At 41.0% G+C, this 12,027-nt stretch overlaps 1 protein-coding gene across 2 annotated transcripts in view; it reads left to right on the top strand.

Annotated features, from left to right (window-relative positions):
• LOC117529884 (5-hydroxytryptamine receptor 4-like) overlaps positions 1-12,027 on the top strand; it is a 95,075-nt gene that overhangs the window by 23,487 nt on the left and 59,561 nt on the right. The window contains exons 2-5 of one of the 2 annotated variants that reach the window (XM_034192773.1): positions 6,878-6,959; positions 9,384-9,551; positions 9,646-9,846; positions 10,029-10,182. In XM_034192773.1, coding sequence (XP_034048664.1) covers positions 6,937-6,959; positions 9,384-9,551; positions 9,646-9,846; positions 10,029-10,182 — 546 coding nt within the window. In that variant the 5' untranslated portion in view covers positions 6,878-6,936. The remainder of the gene's footprint in view (positions 1-6,877; positions 6,960-9,383; positions 9,552-9,645; positions 9,847-10,028; positions 10,183-12,027) is intronic. The other variant, XM_034192774.1, reaches the window with a different exon arrangement.

Raw genomic sequence — 12,027 nt, forward strand, 5'->3', positions numbered from 1 at the left:
AGAAATTGGAAGAAAATAATGGTAAAAATATCCATCTTTCCACAGAATGATTCCAGCCGTGATGAGAAGAAGAATCTTAACCTTATCGGGGTGAATGTGAGGCATTATTGTAAAGCGCCTTGAGCGTCAGATGGAAAAGCGCTATATAAATGCAGTCCATTTACCATTTACCATTTATTTTAATGCAAAAACAACTTTTAATGATGCAAACCAGAGATTACGGGTGTCATGACCTGTTAGCTGAAAAGCCGAAAAATACATACAATGGTGTATGTGCGTAACGGGAGGGGTCCACTGGTCCTATGGTCCATTGGTCCTATGGTCCACTGGTCCTAACCACTTTATATTATTTGATGGTGTATATTACAACCCCCAAAGTTAGCAAATAAATGTAGTATGTTCAAATAGCTAACAAACCAGATTGAGTTTTCTTCAATTTACAAAAAAAAAAAAAACCATATGATTCTGTTGACATACACTATTAATCACCTATAATTGTACTGTTGTTTATACCTGTTGAATTGAAAATCAACAAATAATGGTAATTCACCATAATTAAATGTTTTTTTAAATTCTCACACTTTTGTAACATTACTTAACCTACTTTAGTGCAACATATAGCCTACCATATATATCAAAAAACTTCAACATGCTCTCCTTAATACTAGGACTAGTGGGAAGTTCCTGTGCGTAGTATCTGGAGTCTGCTCTTGCAGCATCTCATGGAAGATGGAAAAAATTTATGTTGAGGAAAATAATATGATGGCAGGACGAACTCTCATTTAGCCATCAAGACTTTGACTCTTAAATGAGCTTCTTAGCATTTACTTAAGTGAAACCTTCCTTACCTCAAGCCTCATTTAACAGCTCACAACTGACACCTAGTCAAATAATATATAGCATGCCTACTGTGAAATGACAACGTGGACGCTACGTAGCGCAATGATAATGGGCATGTAACACCAAGCTTTGATGTTAAGCAGTGACTTGGTAATAGGTCTCTTTGGTGGGTCACTGGGAACCACAGGAATGGCCTTGTCAAGTGAGCCGTATTGATTGCATCGTGAGGGAGCATCCGCTACAACATTTTGGCCATGTAACATCTTTCTCTGTGTGTGATCAAACGCCTCAGTGTTGGGGATCCCAGTGGTAGAAGAAGGCCAAGGGGGTGGACATGGTTTGTCTGACTGCTGCAAACAGATGGCTACTTTCAAGAGGTGGGGAAGGATTGGTTCTCTGCCTTGATGGTTGCCATGTAGGACCTGGGCGGTTCTGTGATGTGGTGAAGGCAGCTTTGTGTGGCACCAGCTTATGCTCCCACACTTGACTTAACTCACACACAAGTAAGCTCTAGATACACTCACCGGCCACTGTATTAGGTACACCTGTTCAAAGGCTTGTTAAAACCAACAGCTATTCAGGCAGTCACATGGCAGCAACTCATAGATGTGGTGAAGCCGTCTTGGTGAAGTTCAAATCGAGTTTCAGAAGGGGGAAGAAAGGGGATTTAAATGACTTTGAATATAGCGTGGTTGTTGGTGCCAGACAGGCTGGTCTGAGTATTTCACAAACTGCTGATCTACTGGGATTTTCAATCACAACCGTCTCTAGGTTTTACAGAAAATGATCCGACAATGAGAAGATATCCAGTGAGCAGGAGCTGTGTGGATGAAGATACCTTGTTGATGTCGGAGGAGAATGGACAGACTGGTTGAATAGTTCCCTGCGTGATGCCATCATGTCATTATGGACCAACATCTCTGAGGAATGTCTCCAAGACCTTGTTGAATCTATGCCATGAGAAATTAAGGCAGTTCTGAAATCAGAGAGGGGTCCAACCTGGTACTAGTAAAGTGTACGGTACCTAATAAAGTGGCCGGTGAGTGTAGGTTCCGAGGCCCATTGGTGTCCGTGCTCATCTGGTCCAGAAAGTTTCCAACTCTCCTCTGTATGGAATGCCAATACATCTGTGGTTATTTTCCAAGTCAAGGCCGGTACCCATTTACAGCTGAGTGGGCTGGAACAGAGCAGATGAAGTGTCTTGTCTAAAGACACAAGTATCGTGACTGAGAATCAAACCCAAGTCCACATGGTTTCTCTATTCTGATACCATTGAGCTACCCACAAATGGACCAATCAGAATATGTTCCTTCCTGCTTCAAGCACAAACAAATGGAACCAATATGTTGCCCCCTCAAACCTTCTCCTTCTTTCACAATAACTTCTGCAGCAGACATAAAATGGACCACAAGCTTTTCCAAGAAAATCTGTCTGAAATGTGTCTTCTCTCTTTCCTGTCCTCTCTGCTGTTGCCTTTCTTCTTTGTCATTTAAATTCTGATTGCACAAACACTTGTCTTATTCCTCGGACTCCAACATGTGAGTGGGGATGGAGTGGGAGAGTGGGCAGTGTCGGTGTGATTACCCACGGATGATTTCTGTGTGCGAAGGTGAGAAATGACAGCGAATAAAAATAATGATGATTAGAAGAAGCGTTTCCAGAGTGTTACTGAAAGTTGAGCGCTGCAGTGAAAATACAAAGACGGCGACCAGTCTGTTGGTGAATTCCTTCGTTATTTTGACATTTGATTGTATTTACTGTGTGCGGAATCTGTTTGTGTTGAGTTAAATAACACAGTGGCTGGTGTTATCTTTCTGCCAAATTTAACACAAGCAAGTCAAGCCGTTGATAGACGACTAAGCTCGCTCAGCATTTCTTGTGAGATGTTTTCATTTCAAATTCTTCTCAGTTTTCAGCACTTGGGATGGAAAATCAGGGGGTAAAGTGAGGTCAAGTGAATAAAAGGTCTTATTTTCATAACCCGGCGCTGTGAATGTGAGGATGACGGTGAGAGATCGGTATTAAAAAAACACACTTAAGTTTGCGTACGTCAGAACTGGGATGAAGTCACAAACTGTTAATGGTGATCTGTATTCAGAAAGGGGGTATTGTTCGCCGGCTGACAGTCTATCGGCTCTTGATGTTGACCCTTGAGTGCAATAAGAACAGACAGCTGTCATAAAAAATGGTGTGATGTTGTAATCGGTGCTTTAGCCTGATAAGGCGTCTACAGGTGCACCAGTGAAAGGTTTCCGCCTGCTCAAGTTCAGGTTACTTTGCTGTAAACCGCTCGAGGTAAAACTGCTCACCCTTTACTCGTTCTGTCACATGTCATCTCTGGTCCACCATCACGCCTTCAGTAGTGGAGCTGTAGCACGTCTTAAGTTTGTTTGTTTGTTTCTTTTTAACTTCCATTACTTTCATCTGATATTTTGTTTTCATTATGTACTTCGTGTACTATGTCATTCTAAGTTAGGTCAGTCATTCATTCGCTCATTCATTCATTCATTTTCTGATGCTTATCTGGGTCACAGTGGCAGTAGACCAAGCAGCTCATCCCACACTTCCCTATCCTTGGTGAAGTCCTGTAGCTCTTTCTGGGGGGTTTCCTAGGAGTTCCCAAAACAACTGGGAAATATAATTCCTCCAGCGTGTCCTTGGTTTTCCCTGAGGCCTCCTCCCAGTTGGCCATGCCTGGAACACATCTCCAGGAGACCACCAGGGAGCATCCTCACCAGATGCCCGACCCACAACTGGCTCCTTTCAATGCAAAGAAGCAGTGGCTCTACTCTGAGTTCCTCCCGGATAGTCAAGCTTCTTACCCTGTCCAGGAGTGTAAGCCCAGTGGAGAAATCTAATTTCTGCCTCCTGTATCCACGACGGTATTATTTCATTCATTACCCAAAGTTCATGACCATAGGTCAGGACAAGAGTGTAAATCAGTTGGTAAATTGAGAGTCTCACCTTCTGGCTCAGCTACTACTTCACTACAACTGTTTGGTACAGAATCTGTCAAACATCAGGCGCCGCTACAAACCATCTATCAATCTCATACTTAAATTTACTCCCACTCGTGAACAAGATCCTGAGATATTTAAACTCCTCAACTTGGAACAATAACTGTCCCAGAGGGGACAATCCACCCTTTCCTGACAGAGGACCATGGTCTCAGATTTGGAGGTGCAGATTCTCATCCCAGTCACTTCACCCTCAGCCTCAGACTTGTTCAGTATGGATTGGAGGGCATTGTCTGATGAAGCCAACAGAACCACGTCATCTGCAAAAAGCAGAGCTGCAACTCTGAGGTCACTAAACTGGACACCCTCCAGTCCCTGACTGCACCTTGAAATCCTGTCCATGAACATCACAAACAAGATTGGTGACAAGGGGCAGCCCTGGTGGAGTCCAGCACCCACCGGGAACAGGTGTGATGTAATGCCGACAATGCGGGGGTGGTCCCCATCTTTAAAAACAAAGGGTCCCCATCTTACAAAAAGGGCACTGGATAGTGTGTTCCAGTTATAGAGGAATCACACTTCTCATACTCCCTGGGAAACTCTATGCCAGGGTACAAGAGAGGAGGCTTACTCAGGAGGAGCAATGTGGGTTCCATCCTGGTTGTGTTAAGGTGATCAGCTCTTTACCCTCACAAGGATATTAGATGGGTTATGGGAGTATGACCAACCAGTCTGTATGTGTTTTGTGGAAAAGGTGTATAACCAGGTCCCTAGAGGTTTTCTGTCAGGGTGCTGAGGAAGTGTAGGGTACAAGAACTTTTGCAACATGATTGCGTCTCTATATGACCACAGTAAGCGCTGTGTCCACATTCTTAGTTATTCTGAGGTATTTCTGGTAATTTTCCCTCCATCACTTAGTGTGTTCCTCCCATGGTGCTTCTTAGTTGTGCTCATATTGTGTCCTTTTCCTTTTGTATGCTCAGGATAGTTTAAGGTCTGTGTTTTGAGTTCAATTTTAACATGTCCCAGGTCTCTTCTTAGAATCCTTGGGTACTGCTGGAATGGCTTTGCACCACATGAGTGGTTACTTAGGGATCCTCAGAGGAGGAGTATAACTTGTATTGTGAGGGACCCTCAGCTATGATATTTTGGACATGTGGCGAGATTCTCTATGCATGATCCAGCAAATGGGTGCCTCAGAAGACAGAGGGAACACACGTTTCACCTGGCTGGGGCAGGCAGATGGAAATGGACCAGTTGTCTGCCTGTGTGATTGCCATCCAGGTCCCAAGGTGGTTCAGCAGTGTCATGGATGCTGCACCATGCCGTGCCAGCATGCATTACTAGACTTTAGTTGATAATCTGTAATCAATAAAACGTTGTCTAAAAGACGAATTAGGACACCTTTCAAGCTTTGGAAAGGCAACATGTGAGAAAGTTAAAAGAAAAAAGTAAGGAAAATAAGGAAAATTATCAAATCAGCAGGTCACACAAGCAAAACAAAGTGGCGCATTTGTACGTCTAAGTTCATCAATGTCAGTCAAAGTGTGGCTGAGCAAGAGTTTAGATTTGCTGTGGCTAACTCCAGCAAAAGATCGTTACAAGATGATGGTGTTTATTGTTTTGAAAGAATTTTTGAGAATTTTTTGAGAATTATATTTTTAAATAGACTTCTATGTGTAATTCATGCCTCGGAAAATATTATGTCATCTGTGTGTATTATATGATTTTATATGTATACTGGAAATTGAAACATTAATGTATTTTTTAAAGGTGAAAGCAGAAATCAAGTATGCAGAATAGTTTTGAATTTGATTTCTTTCTGCTTTATTGCCCTTCATTTGGATGCTGAACCTTGAGCAGCCCCTGAGGTGTTCCTCTGCTGATTGTTGTTAATTGCCCTTGGCAGGAGAATAGAAGGATAAAGGAGGATTCCCATTATGGGACACAAGTGAAGTGAAGATTATCTGCATTGCCCCCCCAAAAAAGTCACAAAAATTCCCCAGTGGGCTTGACATACAGCATGTGGGACACTCTATCCTCAGAAAATCATATTAGTTAAAAAAAAAGTAAATAAAATAAAATAATAAATGAATGAAATAACAGAGCAGGTCGTTCATCTGAGAGAACGTCTGGAGAACATACAAATATCACTAATGGAATCAGAACCAACACAGTGCAAACATGCTGTTCATAGACTAGTGTAAAGGGAAAGTTTTTAGTCTGAAAATGACTGCAAACAATAACCTGATAGAACCAGTGCACGTTAAAATGATGTGCAATCGTCTAATGTGGTCTTTGTGCAATCATCAGTCCAAATGTTTGGTTTCTTTGAACTTGAGGGAGTCTGGGAATGATGAAAATGAATAACGTCAAAGGTTTTGTGGATTTGCACACGATTTTGTAGACTCACTAAAAATCAGTAATTGTTCTCTTTATTACATTTATATAAATAATATTTGACATCCAATGTAGTTGTAGAAGGTTTGCCGTCCGACTTTATCATTTTGAAAGTTGGGTTTTCTTACGGGATTTATTCAGCCTTATGTACCGTCTGGCACCCTGTGGTCTCTGGATGTAAGTTTACTCTGTGTTCCTAACATTATGAAGTCAGCAGGATTCGGATGTTTTGGCTGAATTTATGCTATAACCAGAACATGACCTTGACTAATCAAGAGGATAAGTCCAACCCTTGTGTGTCCACTTTATGTGCCCTCTAGATAGAGAAGTGAACTTGGACATGCCTCGGGTTGACCTTTCCAAAATAATTCTAGAATCCATTTAGAGTGACTAGATGTCCCACTTTTTGCGAGACAGTCCTGCATTTCCAGTACCTTTCATAAATTGTGATGGAGTTCCAGAATTGTGATGCAATTCCAGAATTGTGATGCAATTCCAGAATCCACCTCCATATGTGTGCCAAGCATGGTGGACATTGGAGTGAAAAATCATATTTTGACATTTGACTCCAAAGACCTTGATCTTTGCCAAAAGAAGCCCTTGAAGAGCAATTCTGTGGTTGACTGTCATGCACGTATGACGTCTGGTGGAAACATATTGATTATTATTGGTGTTTCCAGGGCTGGAGCATGGGGTGATGAAGACTCTCCTCTGCTGATCTCCATGCAGATGACCAGTGATGGCCACAGCACCACCTCTACAGTAAATTAATCTTCTACAACACCAAAAAAAAAAAAAAAAAAAAAAAAAAAATCTCACAGTTCATTCTCATTTACAGCTAAAATTAATTTTGTTAAAATTTTTAGCTTGGAAAAAGTTACCCTTGACATTAGCTCTGTTTGTAGATAAACTGACGCTAAATGCAGTGTAAGTGTGTAACTATGTAAGTGACTTGTCATTTTAAAAATATTAATTAGAGCTAAATAATAGTACTAATTATTTAAAAAAAAGTGAATAAACGTTTCTTTAACTTGTGCTGTGTGTATCCAGCAATTAGCAATGTTGTGTCTATTGTTAAGTGGGACGGGTGTTTCATGATAGAAAATCTAATTATCCAACACTTCTGTGACACTGAATTTAAGAAGAGGCTTTTTAGACTTTATGAAATCTGTGTAAACACCCAGTAACTTGTATTAACTGTCAAGCAGTATAACACCTTTTAATTTATAAGATCATTTTGCTGCTGGAACGAGTGCAGAATCTACTCAATGGCTCAATCAATACTGATATTATTTAAGAGTTTTACTTACTTCTTAATGTTAAGATGATATTGGCCCATAGATCTATAGTGGAACTCATTTTACTATTAAAGGAACAAAGGTAACCTCATTTTCAGTCTGTGTTCTGGCTGCTGAACTAATATTCTTTATGTTTTATGATAGTAATTTCTCAAATCTGAATGTCTGCATTTTCCTTCTCGGGAGCAAATGTAGTCCAAGCATGGCGTACTGTGACCAAGTGATCTCGAGATAAATCTAATAAAAACACAAGAAAGGCTCTATAATGTTTTGCTTCTCAGTGATGTTGTTTCTGAGAGACATTTGAATTTTAAAGTCTTTCTCTGTCATTTGACAAACTAGGAGAGGATTTCATTGATAGGTCTGTGGCCCTCTTAACTTTTGTTTAGCTATGACAACAGTTCCAGCATTCCAAATCGAAAATTTAATATGTATAAAATAATGGTAGCCATTGGGGTGGATACAAACCTGTCTGGAACACAAACAGGCTCTTTAATGTGTCGAGAATAGTTTCAGTTTGCACTTGTTTTTAATGGTTTTCTTTTTGTTTTGTGGAAAGATGGGTTTTGCCACAGAGTGTCTATTTTATGTCATAACGGAGACATCAATGTTGCCAAACAGCATGACGTTTTTGATAATTCCATGTCTTCCTCTAGTTTGAGTTTACATCCCAACAAGCAAACGAGCTGGCTTAAATAACTGTTATGGAAAATCTATAACCTGAATTAACATGTTTACATACACAAATCAGAATTATTAAGAATGTCTAAACTTGACAGGAAGACATTTTCTTGAAGAATGTAAAAACTTTTTCTATTAGCTGGTATAAATGACTCCTTTAGTAGATGTTAAAGAGGAGTAAGTCTTTAATTTTGGGTGTGATATTTAGATGGAAAATGTCCAAAACTCCTGGAAACATCACAGTTCCTTGTTCAATATTTCTAGAACAAAAAACTATAGGATGGTGCTGAGAACAGGATTTGGTCACGGTGTTTAACTCTTCAATAACTATACAGTAGGTGCTTTTGTGGACCCCCCCAAATAAAAATAAATAAACATAAAACTAGTGTGTTGCCCATGGGGATCCTTGGACTCTAGATTGGGTAGTGTTTATAAAATAGGTAGCTGACATTTTTCAAGGTTGGTCATAAATTATGCAACGTTTCTATAATGAGTTGGAATGGTGTGTGAGTCCAGAATGTTTTCAGAACTTTAGACCTCAACAGCTTTTAGAAGAACTCAAGCACACATGTAGAGCTTTTTGTCTTTTATGCATCCTGTGGCAGAAGACATTAAAAGCACTACATTTTTCACTTATGGTACCAGGAGCATGACACTTATCTCACTCATGGTAACAGTAGCATAACACTTAACTAAACTGACTAAAGCAGTTGAACTGCAAAAAAAACACAATAAATCAATAACATTAACAACACTGTTAAACTAACATGAACCACAATAACATTTAAAACCTCAAAACCTAGACTCCCATGGTGCATTGCAGCATGGGAGTTTGTTTACTGGTTAGCTAAAATGGCTAATTTCTCAAAAAATATTAGTCTTATCAACTTTCTGTTTTTGCAGCGTTCATCCTTGACCCAAAATACAGAAGCATACCAAACAGCAAATGTCAGCTCTCCCTGGTTTTGCTGTGATTGAAAACATACAGACGCACACATGCATGCACAGACGCACACAGAGGCCACTTGTTGTCAAGTGTTAGCCTCACAAGGACCACAATGGAAATAAGCGCTTATACCATATTGTGTCATCCATGTATCATTGATATATTCATCTTTCTGTGTTTATATTGATTTTATAAAAATAAAACTCAATCAATCAATCAATCAACTTGTCAATGCAAACATACTCTGTGTCTTTGGTTCAGTGTTTTGGATGACAGACTAAACACTGGAAATCAACAAGGGCAGCAGCAGGAGTTCCTGAGCTCACTGGAGAAGGTTCTTCTCACCATCTTTCTGTCCATCATCATCATCATGACGGTGTTTGGGAACCTGCTGGTCATGGTGGCGCTCTGCAGGGACAGAAATCTTCGGTAAAATCAAATGGGCTTGATCCAGAGCTGGTGGCAGTTATGACCTCGGAGTAGACGTTTCTTTAAATCCTTCCCTTTCTTGTCCTTCTCTTAGGAAGAAGAAGACCAACTACTTCATTGTGTCACTGGCGTTTGCCGACTTGCTTGTTGCGGTGGTGGTGATGCCATTTGCGGCGATCGAACTGACGACTGGCCAGTGGAGGTACGGTGAGATTTTCTGCCTGGTGCGAACATCTCTGGACGTCCTGCTAACTACGGCATCCATCCTGCACCTCTGCTGTATCGCGCTGGACAGGTTTGTATGTTCAACTTGGAACCTTTAAATGTGGTAGACACACTTTCTGTAAATCAGTGCAGTCACTCATGAGGGTAAGATACATTATCTAATGTTCTAGCTGTCAGTTTTGATGGTTATTTGTTCACAGATGTCCATTGGTTGTTGCGGGACAATAGGTTTGTGTATTTGTATTGTTTCAGGTATTATGCTATCTGCTGCCAGCCGCTGGTCTACAGACACAAGATGACCCCAGTCAGAGTTGCTGGGATGCTCGGTGGCTGCTGGATTATCCCCACTTTCATCTCCTTCCTACCCATCATGCAAAGCTGGAACGAAATTGGCATTGAGGATATTGTGAGTCCTCATTTGGATGAGAAACGGAGGTTGAAGGGGGCTAGAAATGAAAAGAGATCTAAAGACTCAGACAAAATGTGAAGCTTGACTTCTTTCTGCTCTATTTTCATCTCTGCACTAACACTGTCAACAGAAACACTTCATACTTGTTGGGATCTGCATTTTGAGTGTTGTTGCGTGAAGTGAGTCCCTGCAGATTTGCCACTTCAGAATACGGATGCATGCAGTACTTCGGTTTACTGCAGGTCAGTCGTGCAGTGATTTGTGCTTCAGGGGCACTGCTGGTGTTGGGCGAGGTTCTCCACTTGATTTACGTTCCTGTCCTCACCTGTGGTCATGGGTCATGACCGAAAGAATAAGGTCATGGATACTACTGGTTTCTGGGTTCACACTCAGGGACAGGATGAGAAGCTCACATCCCTGAAGAGACTCAGAGTATCTCCTGCTCCTTCGCAACGAAAGGAGCCAGCTGAGGTTTCCCCTGGTCTTCTTCCTCAGGATGTCTTCCAGGCACATCCAACTGAGAAGATGACTAGAGAAGACTTAGTTCATGCTGGATGAATTATATCTCCTACCTGGTTTGGGAACAACTCCGGATCCTACAGGAAGAGTGAGAGGACTTAGCCAAGGATGGGAAAGTGTGGAATGAGCTGCTCAGTCTGCTGCCACTGTGACCTCAGTATGGAAAATGATTGAATGATCCTCTTTGGTTTGGTTGTTGCTGTGTGTCTGTTCTCCTCCCAAAACTCCTGAACAAATATGCGTACGCATGCATTTCTTTCTGCACATCTTAAGCTGCGGGGGAGTAGAGTGTTTTCAACTCTGGGATACTGTAGCAGATTAACTGAGTGGCATTACCTTTTATAGCAGAATATTTGGAACAAGTATGTTGTTTTGGCAAAACATGATACAATATTGAATTTCATGAATTGCTGTCTGTACAAGTCACTTGTTTTACTCTCTTATTTAACAAAAATGCTCAAAGCTATTAAAGTCTTTACTAGCAGAGGAGCTGGACGATCAGTGTATTGAAGAAGTAAAGGTACCTTGACACTTGCACGAATTTGATCCCCACATTGGCACGCAATCTGGTGTGCCAGACAGTAAACTCGTTGGCTGCGTGCAAGTGTGCAAAGAAAATTTGAAATGTTTAAAATGTCTGGCACGCATTAATTTTTGTGAACTAGACGTCTGTCTGAACATTGCGCAGTATATTTGAAAACACTGTATGTCACTGCGAGTCGATGGCACAGCTCAGCACAACACATCTGAATGATTATGACAAGATGTTACATCTATAATAAACAGAATTTTGCAGATACATTACCAAACTCATAAGAAGGAATGAAAATGCAACTGTTTTACCAAGCCATTACAAAATAAATATATTAAATAATTACCTTTGAAATGATTCCAAATGCGTTCTCCACATCATGAAACACACAAGAAAAGCTGCAGCTGTAGATAATTCCTCTGTGATTCCAGAAGTGATGAAAGATGATTTCATCAGCCAGTTTCTGAGAGCAAATGCTTCATCTGCTACGTAATAATTATTTTATATAACACGGCATCCAGCGGCACAAAACGGTGTGCATTGGCACGATGAATTGCGAGGCAGTGCAGGGATGACATTCGTGCAAGTGTCAAGGTGCCTAAGTCCTCTGTAGGCCCTGAGGACCGTTGGTGCCAGTGCTTATGGTAACATGAGAGATCACACTAATGGACAAATCCTTTGTAATAAAATCCCATATTGAAATGTCAAGTATCTGCCATTGCTGTGTGTAGCAAGATGAAGTCCGGATTGAAAAGACGTTCCCGCTAGCTTGGCTAACGGGGAATTCCCCT

The sequence above is a fragment of the Thalassophryne amazonica genome, chromosome 17 (assembly GCF_902500255.1).
Source record: "Thalassophryne amazonica chromosome 17, fThaAma1.1, whole genome shotgun sequence".
Lineage (NCBI taxonomy): Eukaryota > Metazoa > Chordata > Actinopteri > Batrachoidiformes > Batrachoididae > Thalassophryne > Thalassophryne amazonica.